The following is a 25,968-nucleotide window of genomic DNA, read 5'->3' on the forward strand; positions in this document are numbered from 1 at the left end:
AGGTCCCTCTACAGAGCTCTGCTCCACCTCGAGGAGATCATAACTATTTATGACCTGATAGAGGCAGAGGAAGATCTGCAGTGGGAAGTATTGTAAACTCCTTCTGCTGCATGTACAATACCTCATAGAAAGAAGTGTCAAATCCCACCTCCTCCCTATGAGAAGCATTGTCTTCCTCTTTGTGCTGGGGAAGAAAGCAATCAGAAAGAGCACCCTATTGGCTGGCTGGCTAGCAGCTGGGAGGGTATGACCATGTCACTTTAAAAATGTGCTAATTACTACTGAAATCAGGACTTTTATAAAAAGAGGGGAGCAAGCTGAAGTGCCTCAGAAGTTTTCTTTTCAATATTATTGTTGCCCATAGATATTAATGAATTTGCAAGCTTGGATTTTGGATTCTTATAACATTTAGTTAATCGCGGTTTTACAGGCCCATGCCTAAAATAATTAAACGGACTCCAAGGGATCTTTACTTTAATCCCTCCAGACTCTCCCCAAACCTCAACAAAGCTGACTTTGTACACTGTGTAAAATGTTCTTGCTGCTGTTGTCTCTCTAGTAGTGTGGCATTCGTCCCCTTTCTACTGCACTCACTACATCCACCTCTTTCTCTTTCCCTGACTGCATATCAGAAGCTTCTGCCTTCTAGTAAGAAGGGAAGGATAGGAGTGGATAAGTGAGTGCTGAGGAGACAGGATTCAGAGTTGAGTTGAGAGTTTTGGGGTTTATTAGATTGACAGTTTGACTTGGTTAAGAGATAAAGGCAAGAGATTAGCACAGGAAATATGAATTCTTATAAATGCATTTGGCAACACCTCTACTAGATACAACTTGGGCAGCATTACATGGTTATTAGGTAAGTAAGAATTTAAGGTGAATGCAAAGTGAATTAAAAATTTAAGGTAAAAATAAATAGAAATGGAAACAAAATACTAAGTCGTCTATACTTTTACTTTGGTTACTCTGCCCTTAAAATTTAAATTTACTTTAAATTATCACTAAGTAACCCTGTTCGTGTTTTCGGTCTATAAGATTGTGTGATTAGACTGATCATACTTGTCCACACCAGCTCCTATAGACTGTAAATCAGCTGCCATAGTTAGAATTTTTTTTTAGTTCTTGTGTGACATAAAAAATACATTTCTACTAGTCAGCTTTATAAAAAAAAATATATATATATTTTTTTATTCTGTCTAATGGTCCGTTTCTCCCCCTCACCCCCTTTTGTTAAAATTTTAAAGGAAAGCATTAGGAATACAAATCTGTATTTCTAACGCTATAGTGTCCATATGCACTAAGGTCTTTCCAGCTCAGAGGTCCCATCTAGATACATTTATTTGTAAATTAAAGGAACACTATAGTCACCAAAACAACTTTAGCTTAATGAAGCAGTTTTAGTGTATAGATCATGCTTCTCGGGTTTCACTGCTCAATTCACTGCCATTTAGGAGTTAACACACTTTAGTTTCTGTTTATGCAGCCCTTGGCACACCTCACTTGACTATGATTGACACAGCCTGCATTAATAAAAAAAAACTGTACTTACCTTAAACATTTGTATCTCTTTCTCTGTAAATCGAACTTTAATTACATACAGGAGGTTTTTGCAAGGTCTAGCAAGCTATTAACATAGCAGGGGATAAGACAATCTAAATTAAACAGAACTTGCAATAAAGAAAGGATAAACTCTTTACAGGAAGTGTTTAGAAAGGTTGTGCAAGTCACATGAGGGGAGGTGTGACTAGGGTTCATAAACCAAGTGATTTAACTCCTAAATGGCAGAGAATTGAGCAGTGAGACTGCAAGGACATGATCTATACACCAAAACTGCTTCATTAAGCTAAAGTTGTTTTGGTGACTATAGTGTCCCTTTAAAGACGTATTACTGTAACTATTATTTGCCATGAATCTCTATTATGCTGCACAGGGCCAGTGCGAGGATTCTTGCCACCCTAGGCAGCAATCCATTTTGCCGCCCCTCATGAATGCAACTACATTCTCTCAGAGGTTTATTCAGTAAACTCTGAATTGCAGTGAAGAGACATTTAGGAAAAGAGACACACCGAGTAGACATTAAAGGGAAACTATAGTGCCAGGAAAACAAACTTGTTTTCCTGGCACTATAGCTTCCCCCTCTGTCAAGCACCCCTAACTCGTGGTGCAAAAGGGGTGAAAAAAAACAAAAACTTCAGTCCCTTACCCGGGTAAGGGTGCCTATAGTGTCCCTTTAAGTGAAAGCAGATGCACAGTGAGAGAGAATGGGAACAGCTTGGGGAGACATTTAGGGAAAGGATAGACTGACTGGTGGGATATTTACGAAACAGAGACTTGGATAGGAGAGACATAGACTTAGGAGAGAGACATAGTAAGCACACATTTAGAGAAAAAAGAGACACACTCTCACTAACACACACACACACACACTCACTCACTTACACAGTCTCACGAACACACACACTCATTTGCACACTCTCACTAACACACACACAGTGCCAATTGCACACTCTCACCGACACACAGTGTCCCTTACACCATCTCACCGACACACCGTGTCACTTACACACTCTCACTAGCTCACACACATTGTCACTTGCACACTCTCACTAACACACACCCACACAGTGTCCCTTACAACTTCTCACTAACATATACACAGTGTCACTTGCACACTCTCACGAACACATACACAGTGTCACTTGCACACTCTCACGAACACATACACAGTGTCACTTGCACACTCTCACGAACACACACACAGTGTCACTTGCACACTCTCACTAATGCACACACAGTGTCACTTGCACACTCACACACGGTGTCCCTTACACCCCTCTCACTAACACACATAGTGTCCCTTACACCCTCTCACTAACACACACAGTGTCACTTGCACGCTCTCACTAACACACATTGTCACATGCACACACACAGTGTTCCTTACACACTCACTAACACACAGTGTCCCTTACACACTCTCACTAACACACAGTGTCACGTACACACTGTCACTAACACACACACACACACACACAGTGCCACTTGCATACTCTCACTAAAACACACACTGTTACTCGAACACAAACTCACACAACTTCATATGAAGTAACACTTTATTTACACACAGAAATACAGCAATTTAACACACCCACCCTTTTACAACCATTCATGCAATAAACAATCCCCCTCAGCCTACCTGAATGCTATGAAGAGGAGAGGGGTCCAGCCTGCAGGAAGTTGTTCTTCTTGTTGCTGGGGGAGCAGGAGAGCCATGCACTGTGAGCACAGGCTTCTTCCTGTTTCCCTCAGAGTTCCGGTGTTCAAAGGCAGGGGGCAGCTGGAATAAAGGTCATGTCCCGGTGTTCCCCTGCCTTCAGGAAGCACAGTGTTCCAATTCCTGAGCAGGCAAATGGCGGAAAGGAGCCCAGCAGGTGAGTGGCTGGGCTGGGGAGTGGCTAGTCCCAGTACACCAGACATAGACAGCAGCAGTGCATCCCACCTGGAAACCTCTCGTGGGCGCCCCCTGCAGGTCGGCGCCCTAGGCGAATGCCATATTCACCTTATGGCAGCGCCGGCCCTGATTATGCACTCACACACCACCAATGTGATGCTTCTAGAAAAGAGGAACATTACTATAGAAAAGAGGGTAGAAGGATTTGGGCCAAAAATGGTCTGTCTCCTAAATAGGGACACCTGAGAGTTGTGCTTGATTCCATCTTCCTTTTGTTGTTTTCTACATTATAAAATGTGTACATATAATATATGGTATGGTTTATTTTATAAATTTCAGGTCCAAGATGTCCTGCCAGGCACATGGCAAATATAACCCCAATGAATTGCCCTGCATCAGGGATTTCTGACCCAGTCCTTAAACTGTGCCAACAATCTATGATTTCCGCATTTTGCAATTTTATTCCAGTGGGCTATTAAAAAGAATACATCCTCTAATAATAATAAAAACGATAATTATAATTTTTTCCCTTTTCATTCAAATGTTTCTTTAATAGTCACATTTTATTGAATAAGTAAAATACTCTTGTATTATTTTTTTTCTGTTTCCCAGGTGTTACACCAGTGTATTATGGCTTGTTTGCACTTATGAATGAGTTGGACAGAGTGTGGTTCCCTCCCAACGAGACCTTCCTGGTAGAAGAGACGACAAAGCAGAATCTGATCTTTAGGTTAAGGTACGGTGTTTTATTTTTTTTTTTTTTATGTATGATTTCACTTTTAGGGTTCATACAGTTGTTGGGTGTGTAATTTTTTTTAGAGCTGGAGTATCAAACCAATTTGTTATAGAATGGCAAAAATGTATATTGAAGTAGGAATGGAGGTCAAATGTATAACTAATTGACATATATGCATTAACCCGGAAACAAGTAAGTATAAACATAGGATTTCATGCACTGTGATCCAAGCCGTTTATTGCATTCTTAAAATGCTGGAAAAACTGTCATTATGGATGTGTAAATATTTCTTGTACTTGTCTATAAAATGTAGTTGTCTTAGTAATCCCAGATACGTTGTGACCATCCCGATTTTAAGGTCTTGTCCCTCTATCCGACATTGGTTCCCTCGTGTCCCTGATCTTGAGACACAAAAGAACTGTCCCTTCAAATACAGTGTGAGTGCATCATTTAAAGGCCCTCGTGCTGTGGTGAGGACACTAAGACCATACTGCACTCTGTGCACAGTCTGCCTTTAGTGGGGCTGATCATCTATATGAACCTTAAATGAACACCCCACTGCCCAAATGGGCAAAAGAGTTAAAACCCCTATATTGTGTATATACCCCTAATGAATACTCAAATGCATTTTTATGCATGTATTCATTGGGGGTATATCTTAAAAGAGCTTTCAAAAGCCTTTGCAAGCTCTCCACGTTTTCCCAGGAAGCCTCTGAAGTTCTCCCTCTGTGCATGCACACACACTTTCTGATTTGAAGTCTGAGAAAGAGGTATGGAAGGGAGGGAAGGTAAGGGAAGGGAGGGGAGGGGAGGGGAGGGGAGGGGAGGGGAGGGGAGGGAAGGGAAGGGAGGGGAGGGGAGGGAAGGGAAAGGACGGGGGGGGGGGGGCGCATATACACTAAAGTAGAAAGTGCTTGCCACATCCGTTAGCTCAGTGTAGCCAACGGAAGCAGGAGGAAACCTCCCTGGCTGTTTGACAGCCAGTGGTTTTTTTCATTTATTATAAAACTGTTGATTTCCCATAGAAATCAGCACTTGTATAAGGTGCCTTTTTAATGGGATACTCCTCACCCATTAAGTACTTCAGCAAACTGAAGTGCTTTCAGGTGTATAGTGTAGGGATCGGCCGATATTTGGTATTTTCGGCAATATCCGTATCTGCCTATAGAGATACCGATATTGCCGATAATGCAGAATAGGACCGCCGGGCCGATTACAAGCCCGGCGGTCCTGGAGGGCCCGCAGCAAGCTCTTAATTACCTTCCCAGCAGCTCCCTTCAGCTCCCCTGTCTAAATCTTGCGAGTCCCCCCCATTTTACACACATTACACACATTACATACCTACACAAACACACACTCTGCACTATATAAACACACTACACAAACACACTGCATTCACTATACACACACTACACAAACACACACAGTTTGCATTCATTATATACACACACCACACACACACACACCCTGTATTCATTATATACACACACACTACACAAACACACACACAGTTTGCATTCATTATATACACACACCACACACACACCCTGTATTCATTATATACACATACACTACACAAACACACTGCATTCACTTTACGTACACTACACACACTGCATTCACTTTACGTACACTACACACACTGCATTCACTTTACGCACACTACACACACACACTGCATTCACTTTACGTGCACTACACACACACACTGCATTCACTTTACGTGCACTACACACTGCATTCACTTTACGCACACTACACACACTCTGCATTCATTATATACACACTACACACACACTCACTGCATTCATTATACACAGTACACAAACACATATTTAGCATCCACTACACAAACACACACACTGCATCCACTAATCATATACTCTCACTGCATCCACTACACACACAAATATTCTTGAAAACATAGATAATTCTGACTGGCATGTATATTTTGTGTATTTACCTTAATAAAAAAAAATAAAAAAGATTTGCAAAAAAATTCAAAACGTGTTCAGTTAACAGTAGATTTGTGTAGAAATATTTTATTTTTTCGAAATGGTAAACGTACAGAATATCGGTAAGTTATCGGCTATCGGCCTGAAAGTTCACAGATTATCGGTATCGGCTCTAAAAAATCAATATCGGTTTATCCCTAGTTGTGTGGTCCTTTAAACCTTGTGCTACTGGCAGTAGGGCTGTAAGGTGAGTTGCCGGGGAAATTACATAATTCCAAATCCCTGCCTCTGTTTCAGTATGGGTGGCTGGAGTTCTTTGAACTCTCCAGCTGGCCCATCTTCAGTCCTCTCCCCAAATAAAATGTTAATTGTATTTTAATATTGCAATGGAAAAAAAGTATTTGTCCACATTATTTTGGCAAGGGTGAAAGCTAGGTCTTTGACTGATGTGTAATATTTGTTTTGTCTGATAGCTGATTTTTCTGACCATTGATATTTACACACCTTCATTTTACTGCAAATACTATTTAGTAATGGATTAGCATCAACATATGAGGTTGTAACCTGTACCAAGAAGTCCACCATTTTGGGTTCCACTATCAATTGTACTTAAAAAGTTTACAAAACATCACCAATATGGATAACATGTAGATGATTGATAATATTTTTTGCCTCTATGTATTGTCAATAAACCAATTCATTCAGAGTACAGGTTGCCGGACCATCCACATAAAAAATAGAAAATTGGGAAGCACAACCCATAATATGTATTGTGTGGACCTTAATAAATGTATATGTTTGTTTAAATTTATACAAATATACACATAAATATATTGGCATACAAAGCATATTCAAATGTGTATGTTTAATGACTTATTAAGCATGGCTGTCTAAATGACAAAATATGAAGATATTTTGTAAGGTTGTTTTGTTCTACCCATACCACTAAGTCAACCTATTCTATTACTGGTGAGTCCTAAACTACATTTAACATGGAAATTTCTCCTACAATTTGTATGATTCTCGGGACAATAGTTGGGTACTTGTGTGTGGAGGGATGTGGTACATTTCAAAGAGTACATACACGCAAACACATGAACACCAACATACACACACTCACTAATTAGGTGCGCTGGTGCATATATCGGTAAATGTCTGTGTTCTTGTGCTTGGATTTATTTTGTGTGCATGTTGGTGTTCCTATGTATGCAATGTCCGTTTGTATGCCATTGTTTCTGTATGTGTGTAATGTTGGTTCTTTTCCCAAACTTTCTCATTTGACAGATGATGAGAATTTGGGAAACCGGTTGCATTGAACACAATATTTCTCCCTAGCCTCCCCAATCATGCCTCTATCTTGCTTCCTGTAGTGGGGCAAAGCAGTCTGTACAGCCTTAAACCCTACATAAATGGTATGAATAGAGAGGATGGGTAAAACATAATAAAGCATAACTTAAAATCCCTGCTGCAGCTTTATTAAACAATCAACCATCACATGAGCTTTAATGGGACATAGGAAGAAGCACACATTCATCTTGGATAAAATACACATCAATATTGACCCATGGGAAGGTTTTGTTTGATATTCCCAGGCTGCAGATCAGTCAGCCACATGCTAGAAAGCCTTCGAGTAGAGCACACCCAATGCATTCTATGCAAACAAGGTTTTAAAGGGACACTGTATGCACTGTAACTGATTAACCCCTTAAGGACCAAACTTCTGGAATAAAAGGGAATCATGACATGTCACACACGTCATGTGTCCTTAAGGGGTTAAAGTGGTTGTATTATTTGTTGTCCCCTGGCCTCATCCTCTCATTCAGTGTTAACTTGTTTTTAATAATGTAATACTAAACAAAAGCAGCCCATTACCTCTGTGCTGAGTAAGGAAGCACTTTCCAGATCAGCAGAGGACAGCAGTGATTACCTGAGATTGTCAACTGACTGGTTTTGGCTTCTCATAGCCACCTGCATGGATTGGTATGACTAAGGGAGTAGCTATGCCTCTAGCAGAGGCCAGACAGTGGGCAACCTGTGACCCTCATTGAGTGTTAAACTGCTTGAAAGTAGTGAAGTAGAGGCACTGTGTGAGGGTACTTCATGCACTATAACCAATTCCATTAGTCACAATGGTTATAGTGACTAGTGTGTACCCCTTTAAGTATTGATCTTTTTCAGCATTCTGACACACAGAGATTGTCACAAACACAGTCAGTCCTATAGTGACAGCAGATTATGTCTCTCTGTATCATGTGAAAACAGATGAATCTTTTGGAATGTGTCAACTATTTTAAAATACCATAGCTCTAAAACGCTCAAAGATTATTATGTTGTTATGCTTTGACTGGAAAAATACTATTTTTTTATTTTTTTAAATATTTTGGTAAAATTGCATTTTGTTGCATTTTCCGATCAGTATTATAACTTACACAGTAAAACCATCAAGCAAACAACAGTACTAGAGACATTTTGAGATATGCTAAAAAAATTATAGTCTATTTAAACTGGCAGCCAGATTGACTGAAAAATATGCAGTCGAACAGTTTAAGTGAAATTTTTAGGAACATATGACACTTCTGTGCTACAGAATCTAACTGACAATACAAACACAAACAAATATATTAAAGTATTAATCCAGAAAAATTGGGCTTCTTTGTTAATCTTATTCTCTGCCCTGTAATTCAGAGAAATGTCTTGCCTCAGTCATAAATAGAGAATTATGTTTATAATTTCTATTGCATATAAGACATGATTCTTTCTAAAGCTGTATTTAGCATCCAAGAACGGCACTTTTATAAGGAAGTGCTATTAAAACTTGAAATGTATATGGCAGTTTTTTTTAAAACTTTAAGGTCATTCTATAGATTATTTGTAAAGTTAAAATGGTGAAAGTAGCAAATGTTGTGTGTATACTTTTTCTTTAATTATTTTATTTATACAATAACTTATTTACAATCTCAACAGATTTTACTTTCCTCACTGGTACTGCAATGGAAGCAGCCGAGCATTTCGACATGGACTTGTAAAAGCATCAGAGAGCCCTGTTCTGGATGACTTTGTCATGTCGTACTTATTTGCCCAGGTATGGATTTTTGTATGGACTCCTCTGTTTTCTGCATCTTTCACAGTAAATCTTAAAGTATTCTGCCAAAACTCTCTGGATAGGTTTCATAAAGATTTGTGTGATCCTGACATCCACGGTCTATTCCCTCTCCTTGATACTATTATTATTATTTTATTATTTATATAGCGCCAGCAAATTCCATAGCGCTGTACAATGGGTGGACTAACAGACACGTAATTGTAACCAGACAAATGGACGCACAGGAACAGAGGGGTTGAGGGCCCTGGTCAATGAGCTTACGTGCTAGAGGATGCAGGATTGCTGTCAAATTTACAACGACCCTTTAATCACTGCTAAGCACTTAGAGCCTATGATTTCATGCTGTGTGCAAGGAGAGGCATAACTAGAAACCACAGGGCCCTGGTGCGAAAACTTCCCTGGGGCCCCACCCTCCCCCAGCACATACATTGATCCCCTGCCATCTCCCCCCTCATACATCTCCCCCCTCCCCCCCCCCCCATGCAGGCACACACACACATATACAGAGAGACACCAGCACACACATACATACATACATACATACAGACACACACACACATACAAACACACACAGACAGACATACATACAGATACACATATACACATACACACACAGACAGACACACACACACATATAGAGAAATATTCATACAGACACATACACACACACACACACACACACACACACATACATACAAAATGTTTTAGTCACGCTCCTGTTTCTTACCTTTTTAGATGCAGGAGGGTGACTTCCCTGGGGTCCAGTGGTGGCTCAGGCTCAGCTCTCCTTCCTCCATCTCGGCTCCCGGTGGTTGCTGGGAGGGCTGTCACTCCCTCCCAGCATCTGATGTCATCTCAGGGGGCCAGGTTGCCCTGTTATAGCATGGCCACCCATTGGACCCCTTAACGTGTGGCCGGGGCCACAACACATGGCGGCAGGCACCGTGGTCGCAGGGGTAGGCAGGGCGGCCGAGCCCCTTGGAGTGGCTGGCCCGGTTACAGCTGCGACCCCTCTGACCGCGATAGTTGCCACTGTGTGCAAGGTATACTCTTTACAAATATTTTCAACGAGTGTTGAGAAAGTGAGCTTCCTCATTATGACATACTCTTAAAAAGATAAAAAAAAAAATCAAAACTCCCTACTGGACTTCAAGGACACCCCACTATTATGACTCTCATAGTAACGCCCTTTAGCTGATAACATTCCAATATATACATCCCTACCACCTCTTCTTGAAATGCTTGGGTCCACCCATGCTTTAGGGGGACTCTGGGTCTATTGGCATAAATCGATCACACTATATTTTTTGTGGGGGGGGGCTTTGCTCTTTGTCCTGTGATGGACGGGACACTGTTTTCATTTTTGTTGTGTTTTCTTTTTCTTTTATAGTTGAATTATTCAAAACTGTATAAGAATGTTACTTGGTCCAACCATCTACGTAACTCGAGTGCTATGACTGCCTTTTAATTCGCTATACTATAATTTCTGGATTGCATTTATGACATTACATTACAAGAACACAACTGTAAACACTTTTTTTTTAGCTCTCCATTCTCGTATACAGGGCTGTCTTTCTGCATGGGCACGCTGGGCAGTTGCCCAGGGGGCCCTCAGGCATGGGGCTACATCGCATCCTTCAAAGTTCACAGACCCCAGTGGTCTGGATCTATCCATAATGGCGGCTCTCACCACTACATCTCTGGTAGTAGCTATGGTGTCTCTGCCAGCCCTTCTTACGTGCTTAGGGTTCTCTCGAACCGGTGGGGAGATCAAAGATCTCCCTCACTCGGCCCCACAGATTAAGAGTCTCTTTCTTGAAAAAGTGGGCGGAGAAGACCTACTGCCCTTCGTTCGGAGGCTTACTTACTCTCCATGGGCCTCAAATGTAACTCAAACACCCCACTTATTTTATCCACCTTCCGGGTGCTCAAGTCGCCAGCAGCACATGCCTGTGCCCCCAGAGACACCAGAGATGTAGCGGCGAGAGTATGGCTAGATGTAGCCATATATAGTGACCTTCCATTTTCTGTCCTTACCGCAAGGAGGCAACTGGCACCAGTTGCTAGGAGACTGAGAGAGTACTTTGTTCGTTACCATTGGATCACAGAAGGCTCACTTGTGGTGCAACAGGGTACCAACATACTCACTCTGTCCTCCGAAGAAGACCCAGAGATATTCCTCAAGAGCTTGGACATGCTAGCCTCAACCACACTCCCAGGGTCAACCCACAAAGCCCTACGGAAGACGCCATAGGGGATGTGACCCAACACGCACTGCAAGCTAACTGAGAAGCACACTACCTAGGTGGACACCTTGACAGCAGCCCCATGAGGACGGATGTCGTTGATCCTTTGAGTCGCTATCACTAACCCAAATTCAACCTTTTGCTTTTATGTTTCTTATCTAGTTTTTTATGTGTTTCTTCTTAAGTTTAATTCAATCCTCCACGCCTACTGACCTACTCACTTAAACTGACCTTACATACTTAGAACAGTTCAGCAGAGGATATCATTGTTTCATAGCCTCACTGAGTAGAGTTTTCCGCGTAAATACAGTGACATGCAACTTGGTGCATTCCAATGCTCTTTTAGTTTAACTTTAGTTTGATGCCATGATTGTTGCTTTGTTTGTAAACCCAATGCATTGTAATTTGTTCCTTTTATAACTCATATAATGGAAAAGTGTACACTGTGTGTACAAACTCCAATAAAATACCAAGGGCTGCATGAGAGGGAGGACTTGGGAGGCAGTTCCTCCCGCGAGCATGCTGGTCTGAGCATGGCTGCGCATTGGCAACGCTCCAACACAGTAGTCTGCTCGCAGAAGTAGTGAAGATATCCTCCAACCTGACGAGCTATAGGCTGTAGATCTGTAGTACTCACCACTGAAACCACCAGGGCTGACTGTCCCCCCCCCCCCTCTCCTTCACCAAAGGTAAGACGAAAGGTGGGGGGGGGGGCGCGCGCAACATAAAGCGTTTTTTGTTGTTGTTTTTTTTAATAAAAATCCCTATGCACACCCCCCCTCACATTCAGCACCACACACGCAGCACCCCTGACACGCGCACACGCAGCACCCCTCACTCACACACTGTAGCTCACTCACACAGCACCTTTCATACACACACACTGCACCCCTCACAAATACACACTGCACCCCTCAAACACACACTGAACCCCTCTGCCCCCCCCCCTCCCACACACACACACACACACACACACACTGCACCTGTCATTGTCTGTGTGTATTCAGCGGTCTGTGTCTGTGTTTAGCAAAATGTGTGTGTGTGTGTGTGTTCAGCAGTCTGTGTGCATGCATTCAGCAGCCCGTGCATATACAGCGGCCCGTGCGTGTGTATTGTATGAATGTATTGCATTTCTTGGAGGCCGGGCCCCAGTGCACTGCTTTGCCCAGGGGCCCATAATGTTGTTAAGATGGCACTGCTCATATACATTTTAATATAAATATAAATTGATGGTTATTATCTTGCAGCTTGTGATTTAATGTTTTACTGCAACTGTGCAATAATTTGTGAGCAGGTGCATATTTGACTCTTTTTGTTTATAGACAAACCCTTTATAAACAAATATATATTTTAATAGATTTCTTGCTAGCAACTAAGCTAGGACATTTTGAAGATCACTATATTGTTTATTTTATTTTAAAGGGACACTATAGTCACCAGAACAACCACAGCTTATTGAATTTGTTCTAGTGAGTAGAATCATTACCTTCAAGCTTTTTGCTGTAAACACGGTCTTTTCAGAGAAAATGCAGTGTTTACATTACAGCCTAGTGATAACTTCACTGGCCATTCCTCTGATAGCTGTTAGAGATCTTTCCTGGGTCATGGCTGCCTAAAAGGCATCCAAACATTCAGTATCTCCTCCCTCTGCATGCAGACACTAAACTTTCCTCATAGAGATTCATTGAATCAATTCATCTCTACGAGGAGATGCTGATTGGCCAGGGCTGTGTTTGAATCATGCTGGCTCTGCCCCTGGTCTGCCTCTTTGTCAGTCTCAGACAATCCTATGGGGAAGCATTGTGATTGGATCAGGCTACCACTTGTAATGATGTCAGCAGACTGCTTGTTTTTCTGAGTCTAACAGCATGCAGAGTTACAGCTTGAGGATTGAATAAAGTAAGATTTTGCTATATTTATATAGGCATGAAGGGGTCCAGGGGGGCTAAGTGGTGGTTTTGACACTATAGGGTCAGGAATACATGTTTGTGTTTATGACCCTATAGTGATCCTTTAAGTAACATTTTTTTATTTTTATTATAAGTTGGATCAAGCTCGATAATGTTTTTACCTCTTTGTTTCTTGTATTGTGATCCTTTTATTTTTGACTAGTTTGTATTTCAGAGCTGTGAAAATGTGTACTCCTGACCTTATAGTGCTGAAAACACTTTTTAGGTTCCCTGCCCCTCCTTAAGTCCTATAAAAAAGTGTAAAACTCACCTTTATGCTGCCGCCGTGCGTGTCCGCAGGCGCTGTCTCTGCTCCCACTCCACCTCCATGGCTGAGATCATTGGAAATGACAATACAATGCTTTCCTATGACAAAGCATTGGGAGGTATGTTCAGCATATGTTCAGCGTTTCCATGTAGAGCATGAAGACGCTGAATGCCAGTGCAGCACCTCAGTGTTTGACTGAAAAGGCAGTGTTTACATGAAAATGCCCGCAGGGACAGACTACTCACCAGAATCACTGCACTAGTCTGTAGTTGTTCTGGTGACTATAGTGTCCCTTTAAGTTGCTTTCTGCAATCTTTGTTTATCTTGATGGTAAAGAAAAATATGGCATAATTAATTTTGTGCGCTGAAAGGGCCACTGACTAATAATAGAAAATTAATAAGGTTGACAGCTGGTGTTTTCTGTCCATAATCATCTTTGTCATCCTTTTCTGACTTGATGTTTTACTTATGATGAAACAAGGACAGAGGGACAATTATGTATTTTAATCTTGGCTATGTTGCAAGATAGTCGTCAAGCTCCAGTTGCATCACACTTCTTCTACTTGCTACGTGCGCATTCGTCTCACGTCCCAGGGAATATACATAACTTTAAAACTAATATTCCCAGTTGTTTTGAGTATGCTATTCTCTCTGTGCTTGTGTGTTAATATGCGTTCTTTATACAGCTATGGGGAGAGTGGTTTCGCCAACTTATCACCTAGGCGTGTGTAACACAAGTTTGTGAGATCTGAGCTCCTGACTATACAGCAAGACTGAGCCTGAGAATGAGGGCATGTATATAGTAGTGTATGCAGTTTTTTTTTCTTTTTATTAGGTTAATGCAGTGGTTTATTAAAAAAACATCTAGATACAACTGGGTAATCCCTAAAGCCTGGACTGGTTTGAGAACTACTGGGTTAATGCATAGTACAACATGTGTTGGAAGAAAACTTGTTTTTCTCCATTTTACCATTAAAGGTTTTAATTTGATATATTTCTATTATTATCAACCAGGGAAGGTGGGGAGTTAGTGTCCTCATCCTCATGTTGCCATTGGTCTCATTAATTTAGAACTTCCATGTGCTCCAACACGAACCCTAGCCCGCACATTTACAAAAGTGTAATACCTATGCCAAAATACAAAATTAAAATGATTATTACTTTTGCAGCATTACAAGTGCATTTTTTTTCCTTAAATCACTTTAGTCTAAAACACAGGTTAACAACCATGACTCTTCAGCTGTTTCTCAAACTTTAATTGTAGAGGGAATGGCTGGAGGTGTAACTCACAGGGAGGGGATCTATTCTAGGACAATTAAGGTGAACACTTGTCCTACTGATAACTATTTATGTAAATGCAAAGGTAATGTAGGCAAGATCAAAGTATAATTTATACAAAGGTATATTTTACACACATTTAAAGGCAGGCTATGATAGTTGTTAATGTGTAGTTTGGGGAAAAAGGAAAGCAGGGATTTGGGTACAAAATTGGCACACTTGATGATGTAATTAATAGTGTTTCCTTTTTTGAAAGGTTGTGTCGAATAAATTGTAGAAGCAGTACTAGTGGCCCTTTGTACTTGGTTGAGTTTGACTCCTTATTTGAGTTTTTGCCCATATATGCTGGCACATTCTTAGTGGAAATTTACATACATCTTGTTCATGTTGTAAATCAAAACAGGTGTTTTTTTTAAATCAGACTTTCAAAGTTAATGACAACATTGTAAAACCTAGTTTACACTAATAGAACAAAAAAAATGGACTTTTAGGTTTTATTTTTCATAAATGTCTTTTGTTTTCTCCATTAAAAGTGTCAGATTCAGTTTTATTTTCATAAAAGGTTACACCGACCACCATGACCACTTCAGTGATTTGAAGTGGTCATGGTGGTAGTAGTCAGTATGTGCAGTGTTTCTGCTTAAAACACTGTACATACTGAGTTATTTTAAATTGTTGCTTGTGGACTAGTTGCATTCCTGGCACACATGATTTAGACAGCCATGACCTCTGTCAATTCTGTGCAAATTTGGCATCTGTCATAAGTGTGCTTGCAACAGATGTGATAATCTTCCTCCTTGCAGGCAAGGTGAAGATGGGTTTCTGTTCCCTCCCTCCCACCTTCCTCTGTTACTTGTATTGCCTTTAAAAAAAAAAAAAAAAAAAAAGCTAATTCCCACTTCTACCCTCTCTCCCTCCCTCCTCCTTCTACCTAATTGTCTTTTTTTTTTTTTTTTTTTTATCGCTTTTGCAATGGCTTTGAGTTTTATAAATCTGGTGCAGTAATCATATAGAGCTGCAGATTGGTCGACTTTTCGGGTCCGTAACCAGTCAAAATAAAGTAAGCGCAAATAGTTCTGTCCACTTATCGACATTTCTTCATTGCACATCCTGTAATGTAATTTCCTGTCCAGAAAAGCAAACTTTTGGAGCACTTGACCCATAGCCAGACTGATCTTTCTCTTCTGTCGTTCCTCACAGCTCGGCCCTCTAACAATCCTTACACTGGTTTCCTGTATCCTATGGTTGTCCGTTCAAAATTGTAACCCGTACCCATAAAGCTCTAAACAACTCTAGCCTCTGTTACATTTCTTCACTGATGCGTAGGTATGCCCCTTTTTGGTCTCTCTGCTCTGCTGGAGGCTTATTCCTGTCCGCTGCGCTTACAGAACTTCTCACAGGCGGCTCCTTTCATTAGGCAAACCCTACCTACCCCCATCAAACTCTCCTCTAGTCTTTAATCTTTTAACAAGTCACTCAAAACCAATATTTTCAGAAATGCTTATGGTCTCACAGAGGAACTTCTATGTTACTAATCTGTCTCTTGCTCTCTCCTAAAGAACCACACTCCACTCTCACCTCCAGTTCTGCTACTTTCCAATCTTGTTTGCTGTTCCCTTTTTTACGCCCTTCCTATTGTGTTTTTATACTCCACTCCACTAGACTGTAAGCTCGTCTGAGCAGAGTCCTCATCTACCAATTCTTCCTGTAATATTTTGTAATTGTCTAATTTATTGTTAAATTTCCCCCTTTCAAAATATTGTAGAGCACTGTTGAATAAGTTGACGATATTTAAATACGAATTATAATAATAGTGTCAGAATTATTGGCACATAACGTTTAAGGGACACTATAGTCACCTGAACAACTTTAGCTTAATGAAGCAGTTTTTTGTGTATAGAACATGCCCCTGCAGGCTCACTGCTCAATCCTCTGCCATTTAGGAGTTAAATCCCTTTGTGTATGAACCCTAGTCACACCTCCCTGCATGTGACGTGCACAGCCTTCCATAAACACTTCCTGTAAAGAGAGCCCTATTTAGGCTTTCTTTATTGCAAGTTCTGTTAAATTAAGATTTTCTCATCCCCTGCTATGTTAATAGCTTGCTAGACCCTGCAAGAGCCTCCTGTATGTGATTAAAGTTCAATTTAGAGATTGAGATACAATTATTAAAGGTAAATTACATCTGTTTGAAAGTGAAACCAGTTTTTTATTTTTTCATGCAGGCTCTGTCGATCATAGCCAGGGGAGGTGTGGCTAGGGCTGCATTAACAGAAACAAAGTGATTGAACTCCTAAATGACAGTGAATTGAGCAGTGAAATTGCAGGGGAATGATCTATACACTAAAACTGCTTTATTTAGCTAAAGTAATTTAGGTGACAACTATAGTGTTCCTTTTATATTTGTATCTGTGTTACATGCAGTACAGAAATACTCACATAAGTGTTGCAGCATCTTAATTTTATTATTATTTTGTTGACATTTTCACTGAGTGCTTTGCTTTACAATATTTGGCATTTTAATTTTTAGAATATCGGTTACGAGTTTGAGAATCATTAGAAAGTGGCAGTTAATAAAGACTGTTTGCCAGGCCCGGACTGGCCATCGGGCACACCGGGCAAATGCCCGGTGGGCCGCGGTGGCCATGGGCCGAGGCCGGCAGGGGAAGGTCCCAGGATCTCCCCTGCCGGTCTATGCAGGGCCGGCACTATCCGAGCGCCGGCCCCGCTGTTTTCAATGAAGGGCCGGTGAGGAGATCATAGATCTCCCTCACCGGCCCCCTTGGAGAGACCTGCGGCTGGGGAGGGAGGTAGAGGACCCGGCGGAGCTCTATCTTGCAGCTCCGCCGGGTTCCTCTCGCGAGATCCGGCGCGTTGCCATGGCAACGACCGGATCTCGCGAGAGTGAACTCTAGCCCTCAGGCTAGAGTTCACTCACCACTGGACCACCAGGGATGGTGTCGGAGTGCCGGTCCCCCCCACCCACTCACCAGCATGCCGGTCCCCCCCTCCCAGGCTAAAGGTAAGAAGGGAGGGGGGGACATAATGCATACTTTTTTATTTATTTTACCCCCCCAACACTCAATCCCTTCTAACATTCACACACAGCACACACATCACTATCACACACAGCACTCTCACTCCCATCACACACAGCACACACATCACTATCACACACAGCACTCTCACTCCCATCACACACAGCACACACATCACTATCACACACAGCACTCTCACTCCCATCACACACAGCACACACATCACTATCACACACAGCACACACATCACTATCACACACAGCACTCTCACTCCCATCACACACAGCACTCTTACTCCCATCACACACAGCACTCTCACTCCCATCACACACAGCACTCTCACTCCCATCACACACAGCACTCTCACTCCCATCACACACAGCACTCTCACTCCCATCACACACAGCACTCTCACTCCCATCACACACAGCACTCTCACTCCCATCACACACAGCACTCTCACACCCATCACAGCACTTTCACACACAGCACTCTCACACCCATCACTCTCACACCCATCACACACAGCAGTCTCACACCATCACAGCACTTTCACACACAACACTCTCACACCCATCACAGCACTTTCACACACAGCACTCTCACACCCATCACACACAGAACTCTCACACACATCACACTCAGCACTCACACACATCATCCACAGCACTATCACACTCATCACATTTAGGACTCACATACACATCACACTCAGCACTATCACAAAACACATCATACACAGCACTCTCACACTCAGCACTCACGCACATCATCCACAGCACTATCACACTCGGCACTCTCACACACAGCACTCTCACACACATCACCCTCAGCACTCACACACATCATCCACAGCACTATCACACTCAGCACTCTCACACACATCACACTCAGGACTCACACACATCACACTCAGCACTATCACAAAACACATCACACACAGCACCCTCATACACAGCACCCTCACACACATCACACACAGCATCCATCATACACACATACTGCACCCCTCACATACACACCGAACCTCCCCAACACACACATACACAATACTTCCAAATATATATATATATATATATATATATATATATTATATATATACACACACGCACACACACACTACATTCCTGACATACACACTCTGGATACCCTATACACACACTAGATTCCTTGTAAGCAAACACATACTACACCCCTAAACACACACTCTCTACAAACACTACATCACATATACACACACACACACTATAGCCTGTATGCACACACTTGCTACATCCCCTATACACACATTCTTTACAGACCCTAGCCACATATGCATTACATTACACCACAAACACAACACGACTAAAACCGACCTTATTACACAATACCACACCACAATCAGCTCACTCTATACACGCACACACACAATCCCACAAGCAGGCTCCAAACATAGCACAATACTCTTTCCTGGCATTTTTGTCTCCTGGTATCCATTTATAGAGACACCAGAGACAAGTTGCAAGGAAACACAGTGCAAGCATGTTATTAAATTTGCTTGCACTGTGCAGAACAAATACAGGGCTTTTTTCTCATGCTAGAACTCTTTAGCAGAGCTCTGCGCATGGTCTGCCCTGGCCTGCACTTTGAGAAGGGGGCGTGTTTGTCGTTAGTGACGACAAAACACGCCCTCTCTGCACCGCCCCTTCTTAGTGGGCCGCTGTGATAAAAAAATGCCCGGGCCGAATTTTTATCCCAGTCCGGCCCTGCTGTTTGCAAATATAACACCTACAGAGACAGTACAGTCAGGAACTATGCATCATGAAGTATATAGTCTCAGAGGCAGCTGTGATAGGAACCAGAAGCCAGTGGCATGTGTCGATCAATTGGAATGGTTCACGGTTTTCCTGAAAGGGCAAAGTGTGGGAGATGCTTTCATCAGAAGGTGCCCAGCATATACCGGTATCTCCATTCAGGTTTCCCAATTTCTGCTTGTAAGTGTTCCTCTAGCATATTTTTTTATTTTTTTTTTATTTTTAAATTCTTTATTTTGTGCACCCAGCAGGCAATAAAGTGAAAACAATACAATTCGTGGGCTACATGCCCTAAAAGGTCATATACATTAATTAAGACATTGTTACTGGCTGATACACGGTAGCCTGCTGAGTGGGTTTTTTGTTTTTCGAAAAATACAATATTATGGTCCTCAACAAATCTATTTCACCTTCAATTTGCTCCCTTGGCCCCTACATATGATTTCACTAAAGGCTGCTCTTGTGTTTAGGTGTCCCAGGGAACAGAGGTGACCCCCTCCAAGGTGTCATCGGAATTGCTTAGTGGGGTTAGCTGGTGGGTGGGGGGGGAGGGGTGGTTACTTGCGCAGGCGTGAGCCTGAGCGCAACTAGCTCTGCGTGGGCCGGTCTCTAGTGTTTTAAAGAACTGGTGATCACATCCTTATATACAATGAACAAGCTGCAACTGAAAAAAAAGAAGAAAAAAAAAAAGTAAAGTCTATTCATAACAAGAAAACTGAGACTTAAAGTCCGTCTTGCAAAATAACATGGTTATAACTGATTTTGTGTAGTCATTGAGTGTATCGGCGGCTTCCTATAATTCGGATTGTCCCTCATGTCGTGTTGCCCGCTAAGTTGGTACGCCGGGATGATGATCTGGGCACAAATTCCTGCACTGCAGCTGGGTCCAATCTTGTCAGGGCGGTTGTGGTTGGTACTTGCGGCTTTGTCAGACCCAGCTGTGTCAGGTGAGAATCCAGTTCTTGGAGGTTTCGTGCCCGGTACATGGTCCCCTGAACGGTGAACATGACTAGCCTCGGTGTGCCCCAGCGGTATTGGATATTTCCGTTCCGTAGATGTTGCAGGCTCGGTTGTAGCCCTCTGCGCCAGCTGAGTGTGCTCCTGGTTAGGTCCGGGTACAACTGTAACTGGGAGTCTTCAAATAATAGTGGGGTTTTCTCCCTACATGCTGCCAGGACCATAGCTTTGTCTTGGTGGGTTTGCATGCGGACAATGAGGTCGGCTGAGGCTTTAGGGGGCGCTTTGGCCGGTTTGGGTAGGCAAAACCAGCTTTCAGGTTTCACCTGTTTGGCTTGTTTAGGTTGCAGCAGCGTTGCAAGGAGGCGCCTCATGTAATGTGGGAGGTCGTCGTTCCCGATAGTGTCGGGGACCCCTCTGATTTTTAAATTATTTTTCCTCTTGTGGACTTCCAGGGCCTCTACCTTGTCTGCAGTGTCTTGTTGCAGTTTGTGGAGTTCTGAGATTTTTTGCTCCAGAGTGGTGAGTCGACCGTCGTGGGCCGTGGTGTTTGTCTCTAGGGAGGTAAGCCTCGAATTGGCTTTCTCCATTGCCTCTTTAACCCCTTAAGGACACATGACATGTATGACATGTCATGATTCCCTTTTATTCCAGAAGTTTGGTCCTTAAGGGGTTAAAGGCTGCCCTGTCCGTAGCTAAATCTTTTCTGAGGTCTGTGAACATCTTTGTTAAAAGGGCTGCAGTTACCGGTTCCCCTGCCGGGGGTGCTTTGGGTACCTTAAATTGGTGTGCTGTTGCACCGTCCCCCATATCTGGGTAGAAATCTTCAGAGGAGTCGGAGTATTCAGCGTCCCCCAGCGCCATTTTCTCCCATGCGGCCTTCTGCGAGTTCTGCAGGAGTTCGCCGATATCGTGGCTGAAAGGGGGCTTGTCGGGCCTCGTTTTTTTTTTTTTTTTCCCCATAGTTGCTTACCCCACCGAACTGTAGAGTATGGGGTGGCTATGCGCTCAGATTCCGCCGATATATCGGTTATTTTGCTCGTTTTGTCCAGGAGCTTTGCACGATGCGTCCGAGCTCTCCTCTAGCATATTTTAACACATTTTTAATTTAAATCAATAACAAAAATAATCATGTGGCGTGTTTGTTGTTTACTCCTTTCCCAAATATACCCTGTACAGGACAGAATGCCATTTGGGCATCTATTTTGCAGAGAAACGTGGCATAGGTAGACCAAATTGAATGATATAGGTACTTGTTGCATGCCTCTGCTTTTAAAAGTAAATGATTATCTTGCAGCGTTCTAATATCAATAGAGTGAATTAGTTTAAACAGCTTCTATTTTGAAAACTCATTATATTGTACAGACATTCAATTTGTACTTCCACTGAGATCACAGAGACACAGACTGCTAAAGTTCAAAAGGACAACAATGCAGAGAGAATCACTGAGAAAAAAAGTTGTTGTTTTTTTTGCTTTGACTAATTTTCTAAAACCTTTGCAACAAGATTAGACATGTTGAAATTTAAAATGCTTTATTTAGGAGTTAAAACGAGCTACATCCAGTTTTAACTGTGCTTTTTAATTTTGATGGACCTCTCTAACTGTGCAGTGGAAGCTTGTGAAGTGTAGAGTGTGTGGGGTGCTCATCTTTGCCCCCTGCATTGTTTGAATCTGCTCTCTAAACGCCATTAGCCACCTCAGTCAGTGAGACATCATTCAACACTACAAACATGTATTTTGGATAAAACCACTATTTAAAGAGGCCTGACTCCACCCCTGACATTGTCACATCCTTACAAAAAAGGGCAAAACACTGGCTTGTCTTTTAGGTCGTCCAGAATGCAAAGCCAATGGGTAGGGCAGCCTGAGAACTAATCATGACGGATAATTGTTTTCCAAATACACTTATCATTATTTATTACTAAACCATTAGATTTTTTTCTTACATTTGTTCAAATAATTCCTACAAAAGCTTGGGGGGCATGTTGCTCCACAAGCAGCTATAGACTAGCCTACACTGTGTGTAAGATGTACAAGCAGGATGTAGTTTCGTTAATAACCATGACTTATCTGAAGAAAAATGCATTGATTCATTAATATAAATAATATGTGGGATAATGTGTCCTTTACACTTAAATAGAACATAAAAACATAAAAAAGTAAAATTGCTATTTCCATGAATCTACAATATATCATTAGAAAGAAGTTTTTAGTCTGTGTGAACAAATAAATATTTGTACTCCGTCTCATTTCCAAATGACTTTTCCTATTCACAGTTTTTTTCTTCTTCGGAATATTTGAACTTGAAGTGTCACTCCAGTCATTAACACACAGTTCTTGTTAGCAGGACAATTTAGATTAATTCTGGGTATTTTATAAGTCAGCAACAGGGGACTTTTGGAACTATAATTTATAGTGGTTTTGGTTCATAGCTACTGTTCCTTTTGTCTGACAATGAAACTTTTCAGATATATCAATATTTTACAAGTGTTGCATTTGACTGAAAGCATGCCTCTAGTGATGGTCAACCACAATGCCACCCTCCTTCAGATACTTTGATTTTCAAACAACTTCACGTTTGGCATCATCACTCACAGCATGATGAATCTTCTCAAAGGCATGTCTTGGATTTGATGCTTCTCTTAGTAGAAGCACAGAATGTATGGATCATAGTGATTTCCACCCATGTGCCTTGTGTTTGCAATTTTTTTTTTATGAGAAGCATTGAATTGGAAAGGCTGATGTGTTTGCAGAGAGCAGTGTCTTGAGGCTGGAATGCAGGTAAGTTGTTAAAGGGTTACTCCAAACAAAAGACAGTGTTTTAAGAAAACAGGTTTTTATTTTTTGGATTATCCCTTCCTAAATTGGTCCACCCCAATTTAGGAGGGCTACCAACTCACCTTAAAGCAGCACTGACTCCAAGTTCTCCCCTTAGCCCAATCTATTTTTACTGATGCCAGGGATGATGAACAGGAAGGATATGTGCAGGTGTGCGCCACCATTGGCCTTTTGGTGCCAGCTTGCTATGCGTGCTGGCATCAGACGTCAATTTTGAACAGGCTTGATAACAGCGATCAATGATGTTGCCGGAGGTGGAATTAGACCATTGTCAGCCGAGGGGTTCATTTTTGTGTGCGGCGTTTGTTAGCAAAATGCTGCACATACAGACTCCAGGCACCATGACCATTTGAAATTACTAAAGTGGTTATGGTACTTGGAGTAACCCTTGAATGATTTAAAGGGCAGCTGTCTCAACCATGACCTTCACACCAGTGAATGGAACATTGGACATAGCCTTTGACTTGTGTTTACCTCCTTTTTTTTTTTTTATCTATTAGATGCTCCATTTTGTAATTTATATTAGAAATTTAGCAAATTATATCATTATCCAGATCAGGCAAGGTAAAGTCAGGACAAACGCTGAAAAAGAAAAATAGAAACATTTAGGGTCATTCACTGAATTTCAAAGTTAAAGGGACACTATAGTCACCAGAACAACTACCGCTTATTGTATTTGTTCTGGTGAGTAGAATCATTCTCTTAATGCTTTTTGCAGTAAACACTGTCTTTTCAGAGAAAATTAATCTCATGTTGTCAGCTGTAAGAAGACAAATCAGGGGTAGAGGCAGCAGCTGCAGACTAAGATATGGGGGATGTGTGGGGGGGCAGGTGGGGCTAGATGGTCGTTTTAATACCATAGGGTCAGGAGTATGTTTGTGTTCCTTTCAGATCAAAAGAGCTGAACTTGAAAAAGTCAAGCTATTATTCTAGTTCATCTACTTTGACTTTAAATTTAACATTTTCTTTGCTGCTTGTTTAATTTCCCTCTTTACTGTATGCTTTCTCTATGCTAACTGCAAGGTGTAAAGGGACAGAGCAACAATGATTAACTGGGATGCCAGTTGCAAGATAAGGAGGTTTCTAAAGTTAATTAATGTTACTGGGCTCCCTGACAATCATTGTTAAATATTACGGAAATCAAAGCTTTATTGAGCAACACGTGAAGGTATAATTAAAGTAAAAATATATTGCCATATGAGTGAGACTCGCAGGTCTCTGAGCCAATTATCAGTAACGTGGCCATGCATGGCCCAACAGATATAGTAAGGTGTAGTACAGATGCGTTTGCATGACTGAGTAACAATGAGGGAGTATGAGATGTTTGGGAAATCATATGAAGCGGAGGTATGTTGTAACACAAAGGAAGAGGGTAAGGGTGATATCATAGTGATAGAAGAAAGAGAGAGAGCAGGAAGAAAAAAAAAGGGAAGGAAAGGGGTGTATCTACAAAAGCACATAAAACAAGGACACGGCAATGGTGCTAACATTGTTGTGAGATTCTTAATGGGAGGCCGTGTATGCAGGGCCGGCCTTAGGTGTTCAGGCACCCTGTGCGAGCCAATCTTGTGGCGCCCCCCCTCGCCATCTTTGTTTGACCCCCTCTAGACAATTTCAGTGAAACTGCTATGTTTATAAATGGGTTAATCCAGCCCTCAAATCCTCTAGTTGCTGTCTCATTGACAGCCGCTAGAGGCGCTTGCGTGATTCTCACTGTGAAAATCACAGTGAGAGCATGCAAGCGTCCATAGGAAAGCATTTATAATGCTTTCCTATGAGACCGTCTGAATACGCACGCAGCTCTTGCCGCGCGTGCGCATTCAGCCGAATGGGAGGAGAGGAGGAGGATCGGAGGAGAAGAGCTCCCCGCCCGGCGCTGGAGAAAGGTAAGTTTTAACCCCTTTCCTCTCCCCAGAGCCAGGTGGGAGGGGGACCCTGAGGGTGGGGGCACCCTCAGGGCACTATAGTGCCAGGAAAACGAGTATGTTTACCTGGCACTATAGTGGTCCTTTAAGATGTTCTGTGAGCAAGTGTTGATAGTGTCGAGTGTTTTGTCGAGGCACGCAGGTTCGAACCAGGTGAGTTTGCGATGTACCGCCATTTTCTTAGGTAGTGTGTTATAGAGGTGTTGTAGTTGGGAGTATTGGAATGTTGGCAGTTGAGTCGGTGGTGACTCCTTGTTAAATATATGAATAAGCAAACTTGACATTAAAAATCCTGAGAAGTAATAGTTTCCCTTTAAAAGCATTTTGTGTTTTGTTTAGTAAAAGTGGGTCCAGAATTTTAAATGAAAACACAAGCACCTCGGCCAAAATTAAAATTACTATAGAGTCCCTTTATAATCTTGCTCCTGTTATT

At 42.0% G+C, this 25,968-nt stretch overlaps 1 protein-coding gene across 3 annotated transcripts in view; it reads left to right on the plus strand.

The window, feature by feature from the left end:
• JAK2 (Janus kinase 2) overlaps nucleotides 1–25,968 on the plus strand; it is a 274,226-nt gene that overhangs the window by 147,929 nt on the left and 100,329 nt on the right. For all 3 annotated transcript variants that reach the window (XM_063455097.1, XM_063455098.1, XM_063455099.1), the window contains exons 4-5: nucleotides 4,061–4,184; nucleotides 9,104–9,221. In XM_063455097.1, the coding sequence (XP_063311167.1) occupies nucleotides 4,061–4,184; nucleotides 9,104–9,221 (242 nt within the window). The remainder of the gene's footprint in view (nucleotides 1–4,060; nucleotides 4,185–9,103; nucleotides 9,222–25,968) is intronic.

This window comes from Pelobates fuscus, chromosome 5 (assembly GCF_036172605.1).
Source record: "Pelobates fuscus isolate aPelFus1 chromosome 5, aPelFus1.pri, whole genome shotgun sequence".
NCBI classification, from domain to species: domain Eukaryota; kingdom Metazoa; phylum Chordata; class Amphibia; order Anura; family Pelobatidae; genus Pelobates; species Pelobates fuscus.